Source organism: Syngnathus scovelli, chromosome 10, assembly GCF_024217435.2.
Source record: "Syngnathus scovelli strain Florida chromosome 10, RoL_Ssco_1.2, whole genome shotgun sequence".
NCBI classification, from domain to species: domain Eukaryota; kingdom Metazoa; phylum Chordata; class Actinopteri; order Syngnathiformes; family Syngnathidae; genus Syngnathus; species Syngnathus scovelli.
In genome coordinates, this window is record NC_090856.1 from 1,216,085 (window position 1) to 1,242,593 (window position 26,509).

The following is a 26,509-nucleotide window of genomic DNA, read 5'->3' on the forward strand; positions in this document are numbered from 1 at the left end:
CTTTGTACTTTTGAGAGACATGCACATTGCCGAGATGGCGGCAGTGCTTATGTGTATTTGTTAGGTTGCTTTGGGCAGAACAAACCGCAAAAGACGGGTCACATTGACCCAGCTGTCTAATTGGGGCGCCTATCATTTGTCATCATCATCATCAGGTGTCTTGCCTGGAAAAGGCATTGACGGCCACGGCCCTCCATTCTTCTGTCATCCAAAGAATTTAATGTGTTTCCATGGCTTTCTGTCCGAGCAGTGCCCATACTGGGCGGCTGTCCTGACCATTGTACCTAAGGGTATCCTCTGCTCAGCACGACGAAGTCCAAAACCAGTAACAAAGATACTCTCTGGCTGCCTTCAAACTTCATCCACCACCTGCTTCCCGTGGCTTCATCGTGACCCTGACAAGGGGGGGCTAAATGGGTTCTCAGTCTAGCCCAAGGACCTCCCATAGGCTAGCGGAGGGAAGGAGCGCCTTACACTTCCTTTGTCAAAGCAAGCTCTGACCCGCCACCCAACCATTTGTAACGTACTTAATTAAAATGATTAAAAATGATCACGTAGAGTTACATAGAGCATCAGACAGGTTGAGGCAACTATCTAGCATTTGGTCTATCATGCAAATGAGTGCTTTGGACTTTTAACACACATGCACATTGGCAGTACTTCTTTATTTCTTAGGTTGTTTTGGGCAAAACAACGAAAGGTGCATCGCATTGAGCCAGCATCAGACAGGTTGAGGCAAATATGCTGCTAGTCGGTGGCAGCACTTGGAATTCATCTAGCCTTTCTGATATGGTCAATTTCATAAGGATGCCGGTATGAATAAGACCACTCTGGCCTTTACTCTGAACTGGGTGCTACCATCCAGTACATGTGCCGAGGCTGGCCGTGTAGTTCCGAAACTCTGCTTTGAATTGAAAGCTAAAGTCCCGGAAGTTACACGCTATGTTTATAAATTCAATTGACTTAAGCAGCAACCTGGACTGTACAGCAACGGCCTTTTTTGTAGTCAGACAGCCAATGAAGACATCAAGCCCTATAACAAAACATGCAATAAGTTTCACATTCAAGAGAAGCAACATCGATTGAGCCACATCGCGAATGATGACTGACACCAAAGTTGACTTTATTTACAAGACCACCAACAGGAAGCAAACACACCACAGTTGATTTTATTCACAAGAATACCCGCATGCTGCATGACGATTCAAAAAAACGGCTCTGACTACATTAAAATAACAGCTTTTATTCGTACAGACAAATGTACCAACATTCTGCAAGATTCTGAGTTCGGTGGCCATTTTAAAGCAGGGTTGCCAAAGATGACTTATTCAACGCAACAGAGACCGTTTGTACGCTTGTCGTTTGCATCTATGGGTGTCTGGCTACTTGGCTTTTGTCAACAATTTAGAATGCATCCAGCTTTTCTTTGTGTAGTTAAAATAAATAAAAAGCCTGACACTGCATATTTAACAAGTCAATTTTGTTTCAGCCTAACTTTACAATTGTCTTGTCATTGAGAATGTCTCAAATGATTCCAGTTTGTATGCACGATAGACTGCCAATGCCTAAAATGGACCACTTGAATTCAGTTCAGTTTAATTGCAGTTCAGTGGTACACACACGCACAATTACAGTACAAACAGTTCATTTCATGATTAAAAAAACAACAGTAAAACAACAATATTGCAAAATGACGCAGCGCTGAGAGAGAAAGAAAGAGGCATCATGCAGACAGCCAGTGTGCACACCCAGTGAAAAAGTGGAGGGAGGGAAAGAAAGAAAGAAAGGACAAAAGAAACAACAAAGTCATACTCTCCTTAAATGCTGGCTGGGCGCTTTGCCCTCGCCGCATCCGCACCCGTCCGTCTCGTGTCGGCCGCTCATCACGGGCGAAGGTCGGCCCATGGTTGGCTCCTCCCCGCCCGGCCGGTATTCGACGTTTGGACTCATCCTCCGCCTCGTGCCACTGCAAAAAGAAAAACGGCACTCTGTTGCATGCGGTTCACTTCTGTGGACGTACTCACTACCTGTCTATTAAAGCTTGCTCCCATTTTAATAAGCTTCCCTTTATTAATTGCGTATGCATACATGAATGTTTTTGTTTTCTTTTTGTCTGTTCCTATATGAAGAGTTCCATGCTTATAATTTCTTTCTTTGTTGTCAAGTGCTTTGAGCTGCATTTCTTGTATGCAAGGTGCTCTACAAATAAAGTTTTTTATTACCCTCTGGTCTCGCGGTCCTGTCCAGTCCCTCTCTGTGCAGGGACTCGTCCGATCCACTGCCCCAGCAATCCTGAAAGGCAGACATATTGTGGTGGTTTCAGCAAGGGGAAAATTTCCACTAGCACCCCCCCCCCCAACCTTGACTAAGGTAAGTTTGAATCAGGTAACTAGCGGCACGCACGGGCTGGGGCATGTCTCATACGCATTGGAGCGATCCGGGTTATGAAATGTTTAACCCCTTACAAAAAGGGAGGGAGGGAGGGAGGGAGGAAGGGAGGGAGCGAGAGGAGATGACAAGAGGCTTTGGTGCGCACTTAAGCGCAACCGGCCAGTTCCCCCTGAGTAGAGCTGGCTTGGCCCCGAGAGGGAAAAATAGGAAAACGTGACTTCACGGAGAGCGTCACGGAGAATCTCCTCGTCCTCGACACCGTCGACGACACTGGGACCCAGTCTGGCAGACATTATACCCTGGTATTCCACAAAGGGCAAGGCATAGCCACGTTCCAACCTGAGTGCACCAGGCCATGCAGGTACTGCCGGGCACATTGGAGAAAGAGAGCGAGAGAGAGGGGGGGAGGGAGGGAGGGAGGGAAGGGGTGTCTACTTTGCCAATTCGTATCTAGAGGGTCACAGCAACCCAAATGCCCGTGCGTGCTACTCGTTACCCTATTCAAACAGACAGGGGTAGGGAAAGCACAAAAGAAAAAACAAAGTCATACTCCCCCGAAACGCTGGCTGCATCTGCACCCATCAGTCTCGTGTGGGCCGCTCGTCACGGGCCAAGGTCCGGGTCTGCTTCGGCCGGTGTTGGACTCGTCTTTCGCCTCGCACAAGTGCAAAAAGACAAACGGCACTCAGTTGCATGCGGTTCACTTCTGTCAGCGTACTCATTACCTGCCCCCTCCCTGGTCTTGTGGGTGCAGCCCAGTCCCTCTCGGTGCAGGCTGGCGCTCGCCCCATCCGCTGCCAGCTGAAAGGCAGAAAAATAAGGAAATCAAATTAAAACCAAGTGTGTACACTACGCTTGCCGATTGGATTGCCATGTCACCGCCTCTGGCCAGCCTTGGCCAGTCATGCATCAGTCTCCTCTTCAACACTTGGCGACTGCTTTCTTTGGGTGATTCGTTCCTTTGCAACCCGCTCACCAATCGCGGGTCTGGTGGCCTCCGTCCACCGGCTCTTCGTTTCATACATCGTCTCTTCCACCTTGCAAGACAAGCACAAAAGTCTCGCTGCGCGGTCGCTTGCGCTAGCCGTCGCTTGCGCTAGCCGTCGCTTGCGCTAGCCGTCGCTTGCGCTAGCCGTCGCTTGCGCTTGCAGTCGCTTGCGCTTGCAGTCGCTTGCGCTTGCAGTCGCTTGCGCTAGCCGTCGCTTGCGCGGTCGCTTGCGCTTGCCGTCGCTGCGCGGTCGCTTGCGCTTGCCGTCGCTGCGCGGTCGCTTGCGCTTCCCGTCGCTGAGCGTTTGGCACTCAATGAGGGCTGCACAACATTTTGGAAAATCAATGATATGGCAGTATTGGGCCAGACCACTGCATTGAGGCAAGTTGTGCAACATTCTTGGATGGAGGTTAACTATTTGATCGCAACGAGATCAGTTAGATTAGTTAACTTTAACTTACATCAATGACTTATTGTCTTAACTCATTACAAATAGTTAGGCAAGAAGACATATTTCATTTGAGATATGAAAAAACAAATCCTTGCTGTCTTGAAGTGCATGTCAATAACCTAGACCACCATATGGCAGTTTTCCAATACACGTGCAGCCCTACACACATGTCACCATTGGTGTCCAAATGGCAGCCTCAGGGCAACTTGATCAACACACCACACGAATGAACGCAACACTGCTTTGTAGCGCAAAATGTCAATGGCAACATTTTGTGATTGATTGAATGAATTGGTGTCAAAGAATTCTGAATTTGTTTCAGTATGCAGCCCTCAAGCAGACATTGGGACACCGCTGGTGTAATTTTAAAAAAAATTAAAAATCCATTTCACACGTTCAAGCTGCGCAGGTCGACGCCTCCAGGGAAGCGGGTCTCCCTCAGAACTCGGCGACTTCAGATCAATGCCACAGAAGTCAGTCCACCTCTGATCAGATTGTGTCACGTCCCGGTCGCCATCTGCAGAAACAGAAACATGTTAGAAACTCAAAGAGCACCCCAAGTCGTCGGTCACTTGCTTACTTGAGCACAGCGACTAGCTGCTTTTGGTGACCGTCGCCGGGTCGGATCGGGCCGTGCGCCCCCTCCCCCCCTTTTTGCGTCCGGCCTGTAAACGGCAGAACATGCAATGAGTTGGGCGCTGCTCGCATCATTACGTCTTCCTTGTGGACCGGCTCGCCCAAACACCGCCCCCTACACCTAGAGAACAAAGGACGCACAGTGGTAGATTAGGCTTCGATCAAGCACGACAGTGGTAGGTTAGAAAAAGACACACAATGTGACTGTCTCGCTCCAACATCTAGGGGAAAACAAAGAACGCAAGTACCACAGTGGTGGTAGGTTAGGGTTAGATGAAGTGCAACAGTGACAGGTTAGAAAAAGACAAAATGGTACAAGTCAAACTGCAAAATTGGACATTCGGAATCGGCTCGCTCCAACGCCGCCCTACACCGAGGGGGGGAGAACAAAGAATGCAGCAAGTACAACAGTGGCAGGTTAGAAAAAGACACAAAATGGTACACGTCATATGGCAAAATTGAACATTCAGATCCACGTCAAAGTTTAGTTTAGTCTCCATCCAAGTCACCACGTCCTCCCCCAAGTGAGCCGTCAATGGCAACCAAGCGCAAGACACCGCTGGATCCAGATAAGCCACAACCTCTTAAGCAAGACCAACCGTCAGACCCCCAAACACTGGCCACACCTGCAACCTTTCCGTCGTGCACCCATAACCAAAGGCAACCACACTGCCCCCTCCTGGGCACATGATCCGCACACGTCGACTTTTGCAGCGTGCTGCTTGATTCTTGACTTGATATAGCATTGCTCTTTTGGATATGGCATTGTTCATATGGATATGGGATTGCTCCTATGGATGTGGCATTGCTCCTATGGATGTGGCATTGCTCCTATGGATGAGGCATTGCTCCTATGGATGTGGCATTGCTCCTATGGATGTGGCATTGCTCCTATGGATGTGGCATTGCTCCTATGGATGTGGCATGGCTCCTTTGGACAGGCCATGGCTCCTTTGGACAGGCCATGGCTCCACGTCATCTGATGGCGCCGCGGATGGCTGCCACGGTGAGTCGCTCTCTGTTTCTTTGTCTTATTTTGTGTGTTTTCTGTGTCTTCTGCTGTCCATCCCGGATCACTTTTACTAGAGAAGCACTGTTAAACATCGGTCAGTCTTCTTCTGGTATTTTCTCTCCTGTTCTCTTTGATTCAGATTGTTTGTCGGAGATTTTAGCCGGAGCGGCGGTGCTATACAAGCTAGCGCGACGGCGGCGACGCGGAAAACGAGCGGGAGCCCTCGTAAAGCTGAGGCAAAGAGGGTTCCGTTCTGCCCTACCGTCAATTCATCTGGCGAATGTCCGCTCCCTGGCGAACAAGATGGACGAACTGCTGCTCCTCACTTCAAGGAACACGGACTTCAGCAGATCCGCCGCGCTGTGTTTTGTTGAGACGTGGCTTAGCGAACGAACCCCCCACCACGCCATGGAGTTAGCTGGGTTTCGGCTAACGCGTGCAGATCGCAGCGCGGAGCTCTCCGGAAAATCAAAGGGAGGTGGTCTCTGTTTCTACATTAATGAACGTTGGTGTACCGATGTCATGGTGTTGAAAGAGTTTTGCAGCCCTCTCCTAGAAACACTTTTCATAAACTGCCGGCCGTTCTATTCACCACGGGAGTTCTCCTCGATCGTCATGGCGGCTGTTTACATCCCACCACACGCACGTGCGAGTGAAGCCACGCAGATGCTGGCTGACCAGGTGACAGATATGGAGAAACTTCTACCAAATTCACTAATCATTGTTCTGGGTGATCTTAACAGGGCGAACCTCGCACACGAACTCCCCAGATACAGACAGCACATAACGTGTCCCACCAGAGGGGCACAGACACTGGACCACTGCTACACCGTAATTAAGGATGCATACCACTCTGTGGCTCGTGCAGCTTTAGGACTCTCGGACCACTGTCTAGTTCATCTGGTCCCTGCCTACAGACAGAAACTAAAAACTTCTAAGCCTGTGGTGAGGACTGTCAGGAAGTGGACAGTGGAGTCAAGGCAGGACCTCCAAGCCTGCTTTGACTGCACCGATTGGAGTGTTTTTGATGCTGCAAATTCAGACTTGCATGAACTCACTGACACTGTCACATCATACATCAGTTTTTGTGAGGATCTGTGTGTGCAGACTAAGACCTTCTGCACGTACAACAACGACAAACCTTGGTTTACACCGAACCTTAGGAGGCTGCGCAAAGTCAAGGAGGAGGCCTACAGGAGCGGCGACCGGGACCTGTTCAAGCAGACCAGAAACACACTGAACCGAGAGGTCAGGAAAGCCAGGAGGTGTTACGGGGAGAGCCTGGAGAGACACCTCTCTGCCAATCCTGATCCCTCAACAGTGTGGAAAGGCCTGCAGAGCATCACGGGCTTCAAGAAACGAACCCCCCGTCCTGTGGAGAGCCCAAGGCTCGCTGACCAGCTAAACAGGTTCTACTGCAGGTTTGATCGGTCCTCCCACACAACGGGACCTCCTGCAGCACAATCCACACAATCCACATACTCACCTCCCCCCACAACTGCTCTGTCCACACCTCCATCACCGTGGTCACCGACTCTCTCTCTTGCAGAGGCCGCGCCCGCACTCCAGATTCGCGAGGAGGAAGTGCGCCAGATGTTCCGGAGACAAAAGATCAGGAAGGCACCGGGCCCAGACGGCGTGTCACCTTCCTGCTTGAAAGTCTGCGCTGAGCAGCTGGCGCCCACCTTTGCACGGATCTTCAACCGTTCCCTGGAGCTGTGTGAGGTGCCCTCGTGCTTCAAGAGCTCCACCATCGTTCCAGTGGCCAAGAAGCCCGCCATCACAGGTATGAATGACTATAGACCTGTTGCACTGACATCTGTGGTCATGAAATCTTTCGAGAGGTTAGTACTGAACCACCTGAAGGATGTCACGGGCCCCCTGCTGGACCCCCACCAGTTTGCCTACCGGGCAAACAGGTCGGTAGATGATGCGGTCAACATGGGACTGCACTACATCCTGCAACACCTGGACACCCCAGGAAAGTACGCCAGGATCCTGTTTGTGGACTTCAGCTCGGCGTTCAACACCATCGCTCCTGACATCCTCCAACAGAAGCTCATCCAGCTTGCGGTGCCTGCCTCCACCTGTCAGTGGATCACCAGCTTCCTGACCAACAGGAGACAGCGTGTGAGGCTGGGGAGCATCACATCTGACACCCTGACTACCAACACTGGAGCCCCTCAGGGATGCGTCCTCTCCCCACTGCTCTTCTCCCTCTACACCAACGATTTCTCCGCAAGTGACTCTTCCGTGAAGCTCCTGAAGTATGCAGACGACACCACTCTCATCGGACTGATCCAGAACGGTGATGAGACTGCGTACAGACAGGAGGTGGAGCGGCTGGTCCACTGGTGCAGCCAAAACCACCTGGACCTGAACCCGCTCAAGACCGTGGAGATGACAGTGGACTTCAGGCGAGGCCCTTCACCACTTTCACCCCTCACTATCCGCAGTAATACTATTCTCTCCACAGACACCTTCAAGTTCCTGGGAACCACAATCTCTCGGGACCTGAAATGGACCGGCCACATAGACTCTGTCCGCAAGAAGGCCCAGCAGAGGCTGTACTTCCTGAGACAGCTCAAGAAGTTCAACCTGCCACGGGAGCTGCTGAAGACCTTCTACACTGCCATCATCCAGTCTGTCCTCTGCACCTCCATCACTGTCTGGTTTGGATCGGCCTCCAAACAAGACAAGCACAGACTGCAACGGACAATAAGGACTGCAGAAAAGATAATTGGAATCAACCTCCCATCTATCCAAGACTTGTACCTGTCCAGGACCAGGAAACGTGCAAGTGACATCTCAACAGACCCTTCGCACCCAGGTTGCAGCCTGTTTGAACTACTCCCCTCCGGACGCCGTTATAGAGCTCTGTACACTAAAACCAGCAGACACAGAGACAGCTTCTTTCCCCAGGCTGTCGCTCTGATGAACTCACACCACTCTTAGAGTCTCAGAGTCATTACTGTGCAATAACATCCCGCTTGCCACACCTTTTTTGTCTACACTGTTTGTACTATGTGTCCTCTCTGCATCCATTGCAGCCTGGTCATCCTAGAAGAGGGACCCTCCCATCTGTGGTCTCTTCTCAAGGTTTCTCATTTCCCCTAGCTGGAGTTTTGAGTTTTTTCCTTGCCCTCTTGGGAGTTTAAGATCAGGGGGTGTTTGAGAATATCTTTCGTTCTTCACATGTCCTGAGTGTTGTTGTTAGTCACCTAAATGTTGAACAGAGGCTGTGATTTACCGAAGTCAAATTCCTTGTTTGGCACGCTCAAACATGGCGAATAAAAAACTCTTGAATCTTGAATCTTGAATCTTGAATCTTTGGACAGGCCATGGCTCCTTTGGATAGGCCATGGCTCCCTTGGATAGGCCATTGTGCCCTTGGATAGGCCATTGCACCCTTGGATAGGCCATTGCGCCCTTGGATAGGCCATTGCGCCCTTGGATAGGCCATTGCGCCTTTTCATGTGGAATTACTTATCCCATCCGGCTCCTCTTGCAGCCTACAATAACACAGACAGCCATTAATTGTGTGCTGGGAAGCTAAAACTCGACAACCATTGTGTGTTGGGAAGCTGAAACTTGACAAAAACAGGTTTTCACCTGATTTAGGACTACTCTTCCTCCTTAGTGTCCTCAGCATCACTGAAATAGCTCCTCAAGAGCCTCCTGCTTGCTTTGTGTGTGTGAGAGAGAGAGAGAGAGAGAGAGAGAGAGAGAGAGAGAGAGAGAGAGAGAGAGAGAGAGAGAGAGAGAGAGAGTTTGCTGGCTAGGCAGCCTTTTCTAGTGCTACAAAAGACAAACAGAAATTATTGCAACAAAAATGGATATATTTTAATTTTATACATACTAAGTAGAGATTTGCAGTTGAAAAAATATATAATCATTATATTGTAGTAAATTATGATAATTATTCAGGATTATACTTCATATTTTAATTTCATCATTCATCAACTCACCTCACATTGGACAGATGGATGATCCGGGTTAGCGCGTCCAAAACGGGAGAAAATAACCGGCGCAAATGTTTGTAGCGTAACGGAACGAGGGCGGGCGGGCGCCATCTTTGAATGGCTTTGCTCTGATTTGGACATGACGTAACAAATTCGTTACATTTATCAGTTTGCATAACACGGAAATCGCACACGCATTATATAAAATAATAAAAAAATTGTTTAGTTGGCTAGAGTCAAACTAACATTTCCTATAGTCAGACAAACACGCGCTTATCGGCGGCGTCATTTACGAACCTTCCACAAACCAATGAAAACACGCTGGCCAGGATTCAAAAAAAGAACAAACAAAAAAACGCGAAAGACATTTGAAATACCGTAGCAGCAAAACGACCAAAACGCGCAACGACGCGACGCAACGTCGAGTGTGGCGTGCACTCCCTGGACAGCGAAAATCCTGCAAGAAATAAAAAATGGCATCGTAAGAAACTGCAAACATTTGCGCACGGGCTGAATTGCCTGCGGCCTACAATTTACCTCCAACAAAGCGTGCCAATCGTGCAACAAACACGGCGTCCGTCGTGAAAAACGGCAGGAGACGACAAACATTTGCTAGCATGCTCGCTCACCTGAGAAACCGTCCGCCGCGCCGCCACGCGCTTGGTGGGACCTGCATATGATAACTCCCCTTGAGCGAGCACACCTGTCTTCAATTGACCTAAAGCCCTGACGTCACAGCCATCGATTCAAATCTTCTTCTCCTGATCGTCCAACGGCGCTCCGCACACTAACGCCACCAGGTGGTCGCCTGTCATGGTGACTACTGTGGAAAGGGTTGCTTCGGACTAGTGATGTGCATTCCAGTTCTTTTAGGTGAACGAATCTTTAGAATCAGGTTCACTCAAACGATTCGTTCGAACGAATCGTTCAACGAATACAAAGTCGCAGGCTTTTATTGATTCATAATGACCTGTTAATGTTAACAACACATTCAATGTGACACGAGAACTCCTTTGTTTAGCACTTTTCAGTGCCCCCCCCACACACACATCACCACTAGATGATAAAAAATATTACAATCATTGGATATTGTCATACAACATGCATTTAAAAAGTCGTTTCGTGTCTTGAATTGAAAATGAAATGAGTTGGGCAACTAAAATGAAGGTCGTAAATAAAGTTTGTCATCTTCTGTCCATTCTATATTCAGGTGGTGCTGCCATAAAACTAAAAGCACAAAAGGCCTTTGATGTGTTGAACGGAAAGTGCCACATTTAGCTCAGAACGTCCCCTCCTTGTGTCGTCATTTATCAAGAAGAACAAGGAAAGGCTGACAAGTCAGTTTTTGGTCATTTTCATGTTCTGCAGGAGCTACAACTTTTCACGCAGGTGCGCTTAACGAGGGAATGACACGGACACTCCATTAGGTACACCGCCATTTTCAAGTGTACCTACGAACAGGCCACTTTATTAGGGAAATATCATGGTCAAAGGTCACAGGAGTCAAGCTCTAGTCCTGGGGGCTGCATTCCAACATGTTTTCCAAGTGACCCTCGCCCCCTTGTGCAGTATTGCTTGATTGCAGATCTAGTTTCATGTTGGCAGTTTGGATAACCACACACACGCACGCACGCACGCACGCACGCACGCACGCACGCACGCACGCACGCACGCACGCACGCACGCACGCACGCACGCACGCACGCACGCACGCACGCACGCACGCACGCACACACACACACACACACACACACACACACACACAATGGCCAAGGTGCTGAGGCTTAAGGTCCTTTGGGTCCATCAGTTGCATGTTTATTTGTTTTTCCCATTTTGTGAGCTGCAAAGTGCAGCAGAGGCCACAAGTAAACACACACGCACACACACGCTCACACCTCCACTTCTGCTTGGTGAAAGGTGCTTGCTTGGATGAGGTTTGCCGACGATACATTCATAGTGCGGTCGAGGCACAGCTGAGGGGACAGCCTGACATCTAGAGTGATGGGTTCCAAGTTAGCAATCTAAGGCACTCAAATGACACCATGGCACAGCTAATTGAATTCAAACAAGCTGAATCATAAAAAATAAAAAAAACAACAACACTTGACCACCGCACACATCGAGTTACACCCCACCCCCCCATAAAACAATGGACTGCACAAACTCATTCACAGTTGCACAAAACAAAAAGAGAATATTAGTTGTGTGTTGAGATTGCTTCCTTGGAAAAGAAAAGGCAGCACTGTTAGCGTTGCTAGGACTGACATCACAACCACTTGATCAAGCGGCGAAAAATGTACACGGGCGGAGGACGCCATGTGGGCCAGGCCGGGCCGGGCCAAAGGGAGCAGAGCGGCCTCACATCTCCTGCACGGAGCGGAGCGGCCTCACATCTCCTGCAGAGGGTGGCTCATTTCGATGCGCTCCCGCTTCACGGCCGGCTCGCTCCGGGACGCGTCGGCGTCGCTACCCAGGTCACTCAGCTCGTCCGAGAAGGACACATCTGACAAAGTGGAAAAGCTTCAATTAAATCTCATTTGCACACTACTGTATACTTGAGTTGTTGTTTTACCTTTTTCCATGAGTGATGGCATCATGGAGGTCAGGTCACTGAACTGAAGTGTCAAAAAAAAAGAGATAAAAAAGTGAGTTTGAAAGCAATACAGTTGACATTGTGAGCAGGGCAGAGTGTCCCCTCACCTCCCCCATGACAGCGATGGGCGTCTCTCCAGTGGCCTGAGCTACGCGGTGCTCCACCAGGTAGAACATGTACTCATCGTACAGCAGGCGGATCAGGTGGAAGGAACCGAAACTGGCGGCACTGCGCAGAGTCAGGTCTCGAATGACCATGGAGCTGTGCGAGGAGGCGGAGCCAAAAGTTAGTACTACAGGTGTGTATCTCTCAATGCTTTGATGACGAAGCTTAGTCTTGATTTCATGTTCTCAAGTGGTGTGTACCTGTAGAAGGACCATTTCAGCAGAAACTGCCGCGCTGCCTTGGGGAAGCTGGGGCTGCCCTGGTGGGGCTTGAGGACCTGAGTGACCACGTTGTCCAGCCATGTGGCCCACTGGTCCAGAGAACTCTGCTGCTGCAGGGTGACTTTGAAGTCCTGCTCCAGACGCTGCACCACGCTCTCGTCGCACTGGCACACCCAGGACGCCTGCTCCTGTAACACGCCGCACCGCACGCACACAAGGCGTCAACAAAGAGTCCACCGGGAGTCGCTGACTGTACTCAATAATGAAGAATGAAGCTGTCCACAACCTGGACGTTAGCAAAGTCAACCCGGTTGAGGTCGGAGAGCATCTGGTTGATCTGTGAGGTGTTCTGGAGGACGGCACGCGCCGCCTGGGCCAGGTGGTTGAGGCTGGTGTAACGTCTTAGCGTCTGCGCAAAGGCACTGACCACTGCCACCTACGTCAAGCGATGCACCACGTTAAGGTTGAATCCATAACGTTCTTAGCATATTTTCATTCTGCTTAGTAAGCCACAAAAAGGAATCCATGTTTGTTTTGCTCACCTTAGTGCGGATGATTTCTTGAGGGAAGCTGGTCATGGCGTTAGTCAGCCATCCCTCCAGACTCTTGGCAAAGTTCCTGATGGCCTGAGTGAGAGTGCCTGCAGGAAGATACATTGGGTTACAAATCTGCATCTTCATTCCTAATGAGTAAATATTTGAGGACTGACTGGGGACAGGGCGCAGCACATCTGGGATGAGGATCTCGACCAAGGCCTGGTAGAGGATGTGATCGCAGCTCCTCATCCATAGTCGTACTGGTTCATATTTACAAAGATTCACCAGTTTCTCTCTGGGCAGCACACCTTCCAGTTCATCGTCACTGCACAAAACACAAAAGGTGGACGATGAGCGGAGGTTTTAAGAATCCGATACTGAACATTTGTAATGCCTGCACTTGTTCTGTGTCACTCTTCTGCATAAAGGGCGCAAACAAGAAATTGATGTATATGTGTATGAATGATTATTTTTATTCTAATCTGGGTGAGGTTTATACTAAATAATAAGTTAGACAACAAAGGTCTGTGCTATTTCAAGCCTCGTTTCCTGCGTGTGCTCTGACCTGCTGGCGATGGTGGTGCTCCCGTCACTAGATGTCGCTGTTGAGTACCAAAAGGTCTGCCAGAGTTTCTCAATGTAGTGGAACTGGAGGTTCATCACCACATCCAGTGTGGCCTGCAGGGAGGGGAGGAAGAGGAAGGGGGGAGGGAGGGAGGGAGGAAGAGGGAGGGTGGGGAAACATTGAGAGGTGAACCATGGCAACCAGACACACAACACAGATCCTGCAGGCAGGCAAGCAGGCAGGCAGCGCCCGCCCGCTCACTGTGGGCCCCGGCTGCTTCACTTGCGAGCCAGCAGGAACGCAGCACATCAATCACGGGCACCATTCCCAAAGGTCACATTTAGGTTTCATCTCCACTTCAATTTTGAGCTGAACTTCCACACATTCCTGCGCCGCTGGCAATGTGCTCGCCCGTGTGCACCAGAATGTAGAGGCTAGTTACTTTAACTTAAATGTCATTCATACAAGAGGACCACCACAATTCTACTGTAACAGATAAAGTCAACAGGAATAGATAAAACTCATCTTTTTGCTGAGCTGTTATTTACCACAGCAAATCTAAGACATTGGCAACAGTACAATGACTGTGTGTGCGCGTGTGCGCTAGCCGCTGGATCTTTTTACACAGCAGTGTAGGCTTCGATCACAAGCTATGTTTTTGAGTCTCCTTAGCTGTCGCCATGGCAACCTTGTTTACGGTTGCCCCCAGCAACAGGTCAAACACAGAACTCCAAAACAAAAAGGAGAAATCCCCATCCCCCTTTGTACAAGCGCACCGTTTTTGGCCTCACAGGAAAAAGAACATAAAATAAAAAAAATAAAAATTAAAAAAAAATCATACTGAGAAGAAAGTACACATAATAATAAGTTATGGCCATGCATTGGAAATGTTCTGGGGCGTAAATCTAAATGTCACTCAAACTATACACTCTTTATTGCATTTTACTGTCTTTCCCATGCGCAGGGGGAAAAAAAAAAATCCAAATATGATTTCAATTGAGCATTTGTCGTGCAAGTAACTTTGGAGGCAGATAAGGAGAGGCCTCCGCTAATGAGATAACAGGTCACGCTTGGTTCCAAATGAAGGGGAACCGAGTCAGCGGCGTGAACATTAAACACGTGGAGTCCAGGAGCGGCGTGAGAGTGGCAGACAAAGGCGGAAGGCGGCGGAGCCCGTCCGCAGACAAGGCAACACAAAGGCTCACGGGGAGGCCACCACAAAGACACCAAGATGTCCAGCCAGCGCGCAGAAAGGTTAATTGGCATGTCTTAAAAGGCAGCCGCCCGCTGGTGGATGAAAAGAAGGCTGGAACAAAAGGAGCATGAGGAGGATGGACAAGGGAGCCCGGCGATAATGCGATAAAGCTGCTTTCATCACACAAGCCAATGGCAGGCTGGCTGGCTGGCTGGCTGTTTGTTAAGCCCCCTGATTGTAATGTTTCTTGTTATTATTTCCCTTTTCAATGTAAATCAATTGTCACATAAACGATGTCGTATCTTTGCGATTCATTTTTTCCAAGTGTTTCTCAAAATAGTCACCATTTTATCAAACTTTTGAGTGGGAAAAAAAAAATTAAGCACAGCGTTCTTATTATAGTAGTACACAATAATAAATGGAGCTTTTAGTAATACACCCACTGCCCTCTTTTTGATAATCACTTGTGTATTTTACTTGAATGTTGGTCATAATGATGGAGGAGAGTCAAGTACCTCTCAGTCCAGTTGAGATTTTAAACGTTCAGCTGTTTGAACGCTAGACAACATCTTAACGCTATCTATTCTTAGCCACCATCAGCAATCACAAATTCAAAGAACCACTGCCAGGATGAGCCAAGGAGAAAAGACAAGCTAACGTGTGATTTTGATGATGTCGAGGGCTGGCCGGCTGCCTACCTCGCAGTGGTCTCTGTAGAGGCTCTGCAGCTTCTTAATGTCATTCAAAGTGATGCGCTCTGGCAGAGGCTGAGTGCCCACGTCAGGAGCGGGAAACTCGGGCAAACTGTGGGCTGTGTCTGCAACGAGCACATCATCAATCACGCAAGATAGCGAAATGACGACAAAAATCATTTTGCTGCCGCTGCCGTACTGACCGATGTACTGCTGATGGTGTTGGCTCTGAGCTGCCACCGACTGTTCCGGAGTGTTGTTACAATGAGAGTTGACGCACAGGTTGTCGGGCATTCCGTCCACCTTCTGCAGAGGTTTGAACCTACGTGGGCACCGTAGAAGAAAAAGGGACATGGCAGTTGATGACTTCCGCCTTAGAAGAAGCATTGAGGAAAGCTAAGAATGGTGACCTTTGTTTCTGGTGGACGGGCTGCTGCCTCATGGCCATGTACTGGGTGTCCTCTTGCAGCCGGTTGAGCGGAGAGTCTGGCTTCACCCGAATGCCATAATAATGATACTTTGAGTTGCCTCTGGAAGATGGAAAATGCCCAAAGGATGTCATCAGAGTAATCACAGTCATTAGCGTGTCACCGATGCCTAGAAGCGGCATCAAACGGGATACGTGGCTAATAGCGACTTGATGACTGCGGTGGCCGCCGGGGCGCTTCCGTACCTGGTTCCGAGGCGTCGGGTCCTGAGGCCCATGAAGACGGAGCGGATCAGCTTGCCAAAAGAGGCAGCGTTGACCGGATCTAGTTTCTGCTCCTGGCAATGGCGCAAGTAATGGTTATAGAGGGAGCAGCGGGGCAGGCTCACGCCCTCCGCCGTCTCGTAGTTGTCCAGCAGCCACTGGAGCTAAAAAAAAATACAAATAAAATGGGAATCAGACAATGGAGCGAGCGGCTCTGCAATTTCACAACAAAGGTGAGGCAACACACACACACACACAAACAGCAAAGGAAACATTGATTTTAACACGGCCACAAACACCTGCCCTGTCCGTTTTCTTTCAATATGATGCTTCAGGACAGGCTGTTTGTTCTGAGCGGATCATTGTTTCGTACAAAACACAATTATTGAGGGAATAGGTACATTCATGCAGAGTCAAAGAGTGACAGACAGCAAATGAAAGCAGAGCAGGGATGAATAATGTCCAAACAATAAGGCACGTCGGTGGGAAGGAAAGTGCTGTTGTCGGTCGCTGCCGCCTTCCGCTTTGCAAGCACCAGTAAAAACACGCCGCCTACAAAATCAGCCACGGATTTCACAAGTTCTCATGTCCTTTTCAAAGAAACTTCCAGATGGACTTACATGGCTGTTGAGCAGGCTGCTTTTGTGACATGCAATTCCTTCAGACTTTTGGAGGTTTTCAATCTCCATTTGAACCTAAAGAAAGAAGGTGCATGCAAAAAAAAAAAAAAAAAAAAAAAGGAGGGGGAGGAGGCAAAAGAGAAAGATACAAAAAAAAGAGAGAGTCAGAAATAAGCAGAAGTACATTAAAGCACAAAAATAAAGATCAAAGGAAATAAGACTGTTAGCAAGCAGCCAGATCGGTCGGTGCATTTCCATTCAAATCAGTCAGTGTTGCCGCCAAAACCATTATTGCCACACAAAAGCATGCAAATCAAGGGGCCGAGAGTTTAGTTGGGTCTGGCTGGCGCTCACAAACTCCAATGTATGCAAATAGGACCCACAAATAGGGCCACAGGTCACGTCAAGCTCAGAGACAATAGGGGCAGCAGTGGCGCAACTTAGCAAACAAAGCAAATCAAAGCCCCAAATACAGTGATGGACCTATTAAGTGATTTTTTTTTTCTTTCATCTTTGATTGGTAAATGGACGACGGGGACATTGATTTGAGCCGGAGGAGGAATTCAAGTCTCTAAGAAAAGACGAGCTAGCGCAGCCAACTGGAGACATAGAAGAAAAGGGAGGAGGGAAAAAAAGAGGAGGCTCCGTTCCAAGCCCTAAGAATGCTCCCGAGGGCTCCTGGCCAAATGGTAATGAGCCCCAGGGGTTGTTTTGTTTCGCAGGGCGCGCAAGTGCCTGTGAAAAGTGCTGAAACAAGGCACGGCTGAATTATTCAAGGCAGTGTCCCCGTTTTACAGGCTGTCTGCGGAGCCTGCCCGGATGGCCCATACTACGCAGCTGATGTAACCGTTTTGCACCCCGACCCGACCGTACCATTAGGAACAGGAGATATACGTCATAATGACGTGGATGCTACAAGACAGCATGTCGCTCGCTCGCTCGCTCACCATGGCCGAAGAGGAGCGAGAAGAGTGAGATATGTGGTTGCGGCTTCCTTCCATGTTTCCTCCGTGGATCAAATAGGTGCTGCCGCTGGAGATGATATGGCTGCTGCTTACGTCCATGGCGATGCCCACCATGCTATGAGGCGGCACCCCACCGCTGGCAGAAGAGACCACGGTGGCCACGTGCGCTCCGCCGCCGGCCTGCGAGTCAAAGTAGGACCCCCCGCTGCTTTGGCCGTACAACTGAGCCTCCGGGTTGTAGTAGGCCGTGCGACTGGGAGGAAGCATCGCGGTGGTTAGCGAGGACATCCACTCGAACAAAACGAAAATATTGAGTTGGATGTGTGACGCTGTTGTAAGAATGCTTACATTGTTCCGTTGGTGTAAACAGCCTCTCCGCCTTCCCCGACGTAGTGCACCTGGGACGGATAGACATGCTGTGATTGCTGCACCTACAAAGAATAACCATAGATACAAAACAGGCCAATTTTAAACCCTAATTTGTTTTTTTTTTTTTAAAAACAGACACTATGGAAAGTGTCAAGCACCCAGTATGTGTTTTTTTTTTTTTTTTTCAGCCAAGTGAGAAAATTGAACGTATGTAGAGTTAAACAGAGTGGTTAATATTTAAAAAATAAATAAATAAAAGAATGCTGCTAGTTGTCCCATCGCAGACTCGCAGCTGCCCAATTGATGTCCTACCGGTGAGGCTGTTTGTCTCCTCAAAGAAAGAAGAAGCGACAGCAAAGCCGGTAAGACAACATTCATGCGAGGACGTCAGGTGGGGAATGTTTAGGCAGAAAACAAACTCCGTATTCATTTCCACAAATGTGTGCAAAAAGGTGCAGCAAAGACCGATGCCATCTCTCAGTGTGGTGCGGACAAAAAAAAGAGCGGTGAGAGCGATAAGAATTGCGCAGGCAGCATGCCGAGATCCTCGTCCGATTCCCCGAGAACGGCTGAGAGCATTTGATAAGAAGAGAGGTGGAAAGGCAGCGGGCCAGGCTCAGCCACAGAAAGACACTTGTGAGCAGAGAAAGCTAGCGTAAACATTCCGCTTTCAATCAGCAGCTTTCAGTTCATGCGCGACAGACAGCTTGTCCGTCCGTCCGTTATGGGCTCACTATGTCAATTGTGGGCCCAATTTGACAAAGAATGCTCAAACTTGCTCCATGTTCACAGCACTGTATATGGACGCATGTACAGTACTGTGTACCTGAGGTGGAACCTGTTGAGCCCTGGATACTGAAAGCTGCTGTACTTGTCCTCCTTTCTGAACTGAGCCTGTGGCTTGTACCAGCGCTCTCTGTGCAAATAAATAAATACAAGACAGATCTGTTACAAACGAATTGTTGTACTGTATTATTTAGGATGAGGATCTATTCAATGAAAAACTTTGGAAGAAAACATTCCTATTTCCCCGACTGCTCCTGCTTCCAAAGTCATTCGCAAGAGTCCCACTTCCGGCCAGCTAGCTCGCGTTGTTAGCATCGTACCTGTTGGGAGGCCGGGACGGGCTGTACCACAGGGGCCTGGGCCGAAGATGACGTCCGCAGCGCCGCCACGCTGGGCGAAGTGTCGGAGCCGCCCTCGGAGCTCTGCATGCTAGTTTGTAGGAGAAATAAAGGGAATGTTAATTGTTGTTCATTTTGCAGACAGCTCACATTTTACAGTCAAAATAAAAAGACTTGGCCACTTCCAAAAAATAGGAAGCACTCAACTTTAACTTTGGCTAAAATAATGTGAACAAAGGCTTGTCCCCATAAAGTGGAGAAAACTGAGCAATGGTGGCCATGAAACGATCCAAATGAAGAAAAAAACAAAAGTTCCCCTCAGGAAAAGTATAATGAAAATGACAAGAGGTTCTGATGATAGCCAGCGCTTATTTGGAACCAGAGCCAGGGGGCAAATAATCCAGCTGATGTGAGGAAATTCCTCAATGCTTTGCAAACGTATTTTGGTTGCCATGGTGAAAAATCCATAGCAACCACCCCCAACTCAAACCTCCCCTCCCTCCCTCCCTATTCACCCCCGCCAACCAACCAAGCAACCTCCGCCTTTCTTGAACAAGAACTTTGGAGTGTGACTGCAAAGAGCTGAGTGGGGGAGGAGGGCAATGAAGATGCTCCGGGGTGGACTGAGATACTTTCATTTAATGAGCAGCATTAAAGACCGTGACTTGGACATTGAGTAGGTACGATGGAAGAACATCCATAACTCAAACGAACAAAATGAGATCATGGCCATGGAGAAGTCCCCAAAAAAAGTTTCGATTTGTCACTCAACTTCATATTCATGGTCTGCTGTTTGTAATGCGTTTTGGCCCAGCTCCAGCGAGTGGAGGAAGTATGTCTTCTTCGAGATAGAAAACAATACACGATGTGGGTGTGCCACCGCTGGCTTTTCCGTGAGACCAAGCCATGACTAATACACTGAAAGAGTATGTTGAAATGTCACTGTGCGCGTGCGTGCGTGCGTGCGTGCGTGTACGTGCGTACGTACGTGTTTCCGTGTGCGTCAATTTTCAAACAACACTTGGTCTGACACACGGCTATTAGCAATTACACATTAAAATCTTGGCTATGTGTAACTATCATCCAAGTGACGTGTAAATCGAGTTTAAATACACTTTAAATTTGTAACATCACAATAGCCTGAAAGTTTGTTTTCATCCATTTAGTCCATTCAAGGGCTGGATTTATGATAGATAATGAAGTGTGCCAAATTGCTATGTTCCAAAAAAGCAAAAGGGAATCAGGGGAGGCTGTCGCGGAAGGTGAAAAGTCATGCAAACTCCCCCCAGGTCACTCTGAAACACACAAAAGTACAACACCGCAGGAGATAAGGAACACCAGTGCAAAATGCTACTCGGGACACCCCGCCGTTTAGGGCCGGGCCCGGCGCATTCGACTTGTTCATGCCGCTACTGGCTGACAACTGGGAACAAATCAACAACAGCCTTTCAGTAGTTGCTGAGTTTTAGAAACTGCTCGACCCCCCAAAAAATAAAGACTTTCGAAAGGCTTATAAAAAAAGCTCACTAATTCTATAATGCCGACAAGATTTAAAAATGACAGTCGAAGGTTTTTAACAGGACTCAATCAGAGCAAAACACATACAGATGTTGAACGAAAAGAAATGAAGGCGCTCGCTCGCTCGCTCACAGTCTTGGCTCGTGTTTGCACTGGCTCACATTGTTTGCAGAGCAACAACCGTTGCCGCTGGCAACACCGTCCACTCCCGTTTCCAGGAGCCTGTTGCTATGCGACCGAGAGAATACTTCCCAAATCAAACAATGCCATCCCCCCACCTGATCCGTCTATCTCGCACTAAGTAGAAACTTACAACAATAAATACTATGTAAGCTATTAATTTCAGACACTGGGAGACGCACGCGGTGTTCTTCCTGCGGTGCTATTATTAAAAAAATGTGTCCACTTTGTGCTGCTTTGGACTTGATTGAAGAGGACAGGATGAGGAGCTGGCTCGCTGCGGTGGTCAAAGGCAGGAAGGAGGAATGTTTAAGTCATCAAGTGTAAAACAAGTCTATTCTTCAAGGTTGCTTTGCGTCGGTGCCAACTCCAAACTCGTCTGAGCCAAGTCAGAGCCTTCTAAAGTTACTTTGACCAGTGTGTTGTTCTTGTTTAAACAGGAACAGACACGTGTTGAATTTAAATACAGACGTCAATGAGGGAGAGGGGCATGAAGAGGCAACAGACAATCACAATGGGCAACAGGTTGCAATTGAAAATATTTATTTGGACGCTTTCATTCGACAACTTTCTGATTACAACCGGGCCCTGCGAGTGAGCGAGCGAGTGAGCGAGCGAGCGAGCGAGCGCTTTTGATTTCATGAGACGCGCGCACGCGCTCCAACAAAAGGCTGCATTAAGATGATGGAGATTTCCACAACAGAGGCCGTCTCATTAATTCACGGCTAATCCAATGGCAGTGGCTTGTTGGGGTGCAGATGGCAGGAGAGAGTCAATGTGAGCCAATCGCCACCTCAGGTCATCAGCAGAGCAACCTGTCCACTCTGTCACCATCGCCCGACACTGTCACAGCCAGATCAAAATGTTGCTATGGCGACGGTGCGTTTGGCCAAGCGCTACGCTAGCAACTTGCTCCCTCCCCCAACGCTGTACCTCTTCTAACCCTTTCCAGATTTCTATAACTACCCTGTCAAGCCACTGGACCCCGCCCGCCCGCCCACCTCCTTCTCACAACTCAGCGTCTTGAGATCAGGACTGGACACCTGAGACTGGCCAAATAAAAGTCGCAAAAATGGATAATAACTAAGTTAAGGGCTGTGTCCAAATGTCCACTTATCACCGAACCCATCATATGTCAAATAAAATGAACGTTTCTTTTGTTATTTGAAGGAAGATGAAGAAGTAGGAATACAAGAAGAAGAAGAAGAATGAAGCACAGCAACAGTAGTCATGGCAACTAACTTTGCAAAACAAAAAGAATTTACAAGGAGCATTAATTGGCAAAAATTGCGCCTTCGGCTCCAGCGTGACGCGGGATGATTTATGAATGCCGCTCGGGATTTCATTTTTCATTCAGTTGAGCGTAAGGAGCATTTAGAAGGGCGGGAAACGTGTCTTGTCAAACCAACGCTCTCACGGAAGCAAAGTTTTGAGGCCGACTAAACATCTTCTACCAAAGTAGAAAGTCCATTGAAGAAAGGGGGGGGGGGGGGGGGGGGGCTCCCTCCAGTTATCCCCGGCAGAGAGAGGGGGAGGCAATGTTCATTGTAATGCAAATGTCACTGCCTTGTCTACTGTTTGTGGCAGGAAATTTAATTAGCAGTTGTGTAGCCACCATACATACAAACAGGTGGAATGTAAAGAATGCCCGCAGATAGAGAGAGAGAGAGAGAGAGAGAGAGAGAGAGAGAGAGAGAGAGAGAGAGAGAGAGAGAGAGAGAGAGAGAGAGAAAGGAGAGGCACAGTCAAAAACATTTCATTTGGCAACCAGTTTCAACATGTTGCAGCGTATGTACCAATCAGTGTCAACGTTTCTTTGGCATATGACAAGATGTGTTGCTTTGTATCCTAGCAACCAAAGCCCACAACCATTTGCAAGAATCACTCGGATCCCGTGGTTCCAGCCAATCTTAAGGGACTGCCGCGTTCATGAAATGTCTTTCCCGCCGTCAAATTGCCATAAGAACAAGACAATTAATTTCTACTTAATAAGCCCCGCAAGGTATTCTCAGGACATGCTTTTCACTTCATTTGTGGGGAAAAGCCATTAGGCAAAAGTTGATTCCAGACAGCAAAGCGTGCAGAATTAGACAGTTCGGACGTCAAATCACGAGGCGGCGTTTTATGATTACAATCCGCCAGCCAGCGATGACACTGATGACACCGACCGACTCTATATCTGGGAGCTGGAGAGCGGACGGAGCGAGCACTTCTCCCTGCGGCGGCGGGCCTCATCAAGATCGGCTAAATACAGCATCAGCAAACACACACGCGGCCAGATCATGTGACCAAAGGCTGTGACAGGTCACCTACTGTCCAAGCGACCACTGCAGCTGTCCTCCTGAGAGCTCCACTTTACAACACACACACACACACAAGCTTTCACAAAAACAGGGAGGCCCAAAAGGATAACAGGCATTAGGCACATGGAAAGCGTAAACGGTAGTAGTAATGAAAGAAAAAAAAAAAAAAAATCGATGTTCATCATAAGCGAGCGTCAAGGCGGCATCCCATTTAACTGAATGATCCCATTGAAGTGCCTGCTGGCCTGCCTCTGCAAGCACAAAGTATGCACTTTAACCGCACAGCCAGATGAAAATAACCTGATTAAAGCACGGCCATTGAAAAGAATAACATTTTGCGTTCTGCTTTCTTTCCATGACTTGGGTGTATTTGTGTGTCAAGTTGCCATGTAAACATAACACTGTCACTCTCGTTGCTGGCTTTTTCTTGGCAGACAGCTTTTTGGAAGGATTATTTCACATGTTTTCGGACATCTCTCATATAGTGCATGGACATTTCTGCATAGACTACACAGTGGAACCTCAAAAGTCAAACAATGTGGAGTTCAAGCAAAACTTTCTAGGGAAAAACATGTCGCAATAGTCAAGCTAACCAAGTCGGTTGTTATGCAAGACGCCGGCAAACCTTGGGAGACTTGATAAAGTCTTAGCATAATTGGAAGGGGTACGTAGGTTCGAGTAAGTAAAATGGGTGATGCAATTACACCAATTAAACTCATCAGAAGCTTTACAATTTTTTTTTCAAAACAGTCAAATTTTCTATCTTCAATTTGTATAATTGTTGGAAGTGACCAAAAAAATAATAATAATGATATATTCAGTATTTATTTATTTAGAATTAATGGCCCAGCTTAACAAAGCATATTGCATAAATAAGCCTTTTGAGTACAAGAGCACTGTTGTCATTTGAATTTGTGCTGAAAGTTTGACTCAAGTGATTATGCAGAGCAGGGCTTAATTAGATACACTTTCATGCTGCAAAGATTCTTCTTGATGCTTCAGTGGTAAGCAGCATTACAAATGACCGAGCACCTGACAGCTGTCTCTGAAAAGATCCTTCATTAGAATCACTGTCCCCCTGGAGACAAACAGAACAGACTCCCGTGGGGTGGGGTGGGGTGCGGGGGTTCAGGTACGGCAAATGTGGCTGCCAGCTTTCTTATTCCTACACACTTCAAACAAATATTCTGGGGAAAAAAAAACATTCTATCATATTGTAAATGGACACTATAATTTAAGGGCCACAAAGGTATACACAAAATGTACATCGATTCTATGGATTCACTTCAGAGCCGCAACATGCTTTATGTGATGTGTACGTGCATAAAATGGCTTTTATGAAAGCTCAGTCAGTTCATTCGCGTTGTGTCTGTATGCATCACGAATGGTTCATCTCTGCCCAAATATATCGCTGCAATTGTTTTTCTTAATGGATTTTAATTTAGAGTTGTATGCCTATGTGGTATGCTCCATTTGTATGTGTTGCTGGCTCCATGTTGCTTACAGTAGCGGCTGTAAAAAAAAAAAAATCACAATAGTGTTGTCATTCATAGGTTTGGGTGTGTTTTGATCTGTTTACGTGTGCTTGAAGCATAGTAGAGGGGGAAAACCTAGATTCACCTTTGGGGTGGGGTCTGGATCGGATGCCCCGCGATAAACGGGGGTTCACCTTGTACGCTTAAAGTAGAAAAGAACCAGCAGTGGAAAGGAACACCATAGCGCCACCTAGCTGAAACATACCAACTCCTTGGACTTGTTTCTTGTGAATAGCGAATGGGGTTAACGAAATTTAAGCAATTGGAGTGCTAAGGACATGAGCTGACAACAACAACAACACCAACAACAACAACAACAACAACAACAAAGTTCGGGACTACTTGAGCCCGAGCCCCGGGGAGACTCTGCTAAGGATAGCCCGGCTCCGCTGCCACCTGCTTGAGTGCTCGACCGGATAACGGCACTTCGCAGTTAAAAGTTATTCGAGCAAGACATGGCTGCCACTGACAAAAGACGTGTACACTTCAAACGGCGATGCTATTAGCATCAAGCTAAAGGCGAAGAGAGTTACCTTAGCCCGACCCTTCGTGCTGCCTGCCGCGCTCAAAAGCGAGCGAAAGCGCCGAGGCGTCCCCGCACAACATAGCAACAAGTGGGGAAAGTCATGTTGAAAGCAGCCCAAGTTGGAAACAACAACGACGCGTCGTAGCCACGCAAACATCAGATGTGAAATAGACATTTTACGAAGTGACAGTCAATGACTGGAAGCGTCGGCTAACTGCAACACGGAAACAGCGTTTCAACTTCGGTTGTGGGGGGGGATCATTAACGCACGGTCGCCATGTCATCACGCCATTCATGAATAAAAGTCACTTTTAAAGAATATAGTCACCTTAGTTTTGGGAAAAGTTGTGCCTGGGTCTTTCTTGTCACTCTCTCCCACTCGTTCGGTGACCTCCAGATGCTGCTGCTGCTGCTGCTGCTGCGGCGGCGGTGGCTGCTGTTGCTGAGTGTTGCGCCCGTTGGCAAGAAACTGTCTCCACGGCTACAGTCACTATGGCGCGACGGGGTCTCGAGGCAACAGTTGCTACCCTGGAGTGTCGACGTCACGGTCCACTCTGTGCTGGGGGCGGGCCAAGTGACAAATCCCACCCACGGACCATTAAAGTGTCAACTTGACCCCCACCACCGGGGGGCAGTCTTGACAAGCCAAGTCATTGGCTCCTTGCGTAACATGCTCACTCACAAGCCACAATACACCAAATTTATACTACTACTGTCACACTCTCAGACTGGTACTATTAAAATAAGAATAAATTCCACCAGTATGAATGAATGCATTTTTTAAAATTACATTCATAATGAAACCTTTCATGCATCCAAACCAACGATTCTCCCACTTGCTAGTTAATAACCTGATGTTTCAGGTTATAACTTTATTTCTGAAACGCAAATCTAGTCCTGATACTTCATTATTATTACTGCTCAATGTGCGCTCTATCCTGATATTGTATGTTACGATTGTATGTGTTACTAGTTACTATAATTTGTTATATCAATTACATCAATTATGTAACTAATAATGCATGTATTTTTGATCTATTTATTTGTTTTTCGACAGTACAGCGCCATCTTGTTTGTAAGGGCGAAAAGTCTTCTCGCACTTCTGATTTTTGGCACACGGTGGCAGCAGATACCAAGTTATTCTGATAGCAAGTGACTCAAGCACATTCAAATAAAATGAACGTTCTTTTTATTAATAAAGTGGGAAATAACGGCTATAAGAAAAGTGAAAATCAAACCCATCCATATTATTTTTTCTTCATTTCTCATCT

General features: G+C 47.9%; 1 protein-coding gene and 1 long non-coding RNA gene across 8 annotated transcripts; one reads left to right on the forward strand and one right to left on the reverse strand.

The window, feature by feature from the left end:
• Window positions 1-11,230: 11,230 nt before the first annotated feature.
• On the reverse strand, window positions 11,231-25,796 carry rfx2 (regulatory factor X, 2 (influences HLA class II expression)). 7 transcript variants are annotated; one of them, XM_049720402.2, is made up of 18 exons: window positions 25,567-25,796; window positions 19,159-19,267; window positions 18,879-18,968; window positions 18,032-18,081; window positions 17,666-17,936; window positions 16,719-16,793; window positions 16,081-16,262; window positions 15,818-15,937; window positions 15,611-15,729; window positions 15,414-15,532; window positions 13,521-13,633; window positions 13,129-13,280; window positions 12,962-13,059; window positions 12,706-12,855; window positions 12,399-12,607; window positions 12,141-12,294; window positions 12,013-12,055; window positions 11,231-11,943 (listed from the first exon to the last, which is right to left on the reverse strand). In XM_049720402.2, exons 2-18 carry the CDS (start codon window positions 19,264-19,266, stop codon window positions 11,828-11,830), a joined length of 2,169 nt encoding a protein of 722 aa, XP_049576359.1. In that variant the 5' UTR covers window position 19,267; window positions 25,567-25,796; the 3' UTR covers window positions 11,231-11,827. The 7 variants fall into 7 exon arrangements, with proteins under 7 accessions (XP_049576359.1, XP_049576342.1, XP_049576351.1 ...); XM_049720385.2 differs by having other exon boundaries at window positions 18,032-18,114; XM_049720394.2 differs by lacking the exon at window positions 25,567-25,796 and adding an exon at window positions 25,246-25,475 and having other exon boundaries at window positions 18,032-18,114.
• Window positions 16,821-18,176, forward strand: LOC137840676 (uncharacterized). The gene is made up of 2 exons (XR_011087563.1): window positions 16,821-17,407; window positions 17,516-18,176. It is a non-coding gene; the product is annotated as an uncharacterized lncRNA (long non-coding RNA).
• Window positions 25,797-26,509: the final 713 nt, after the last annotated feature.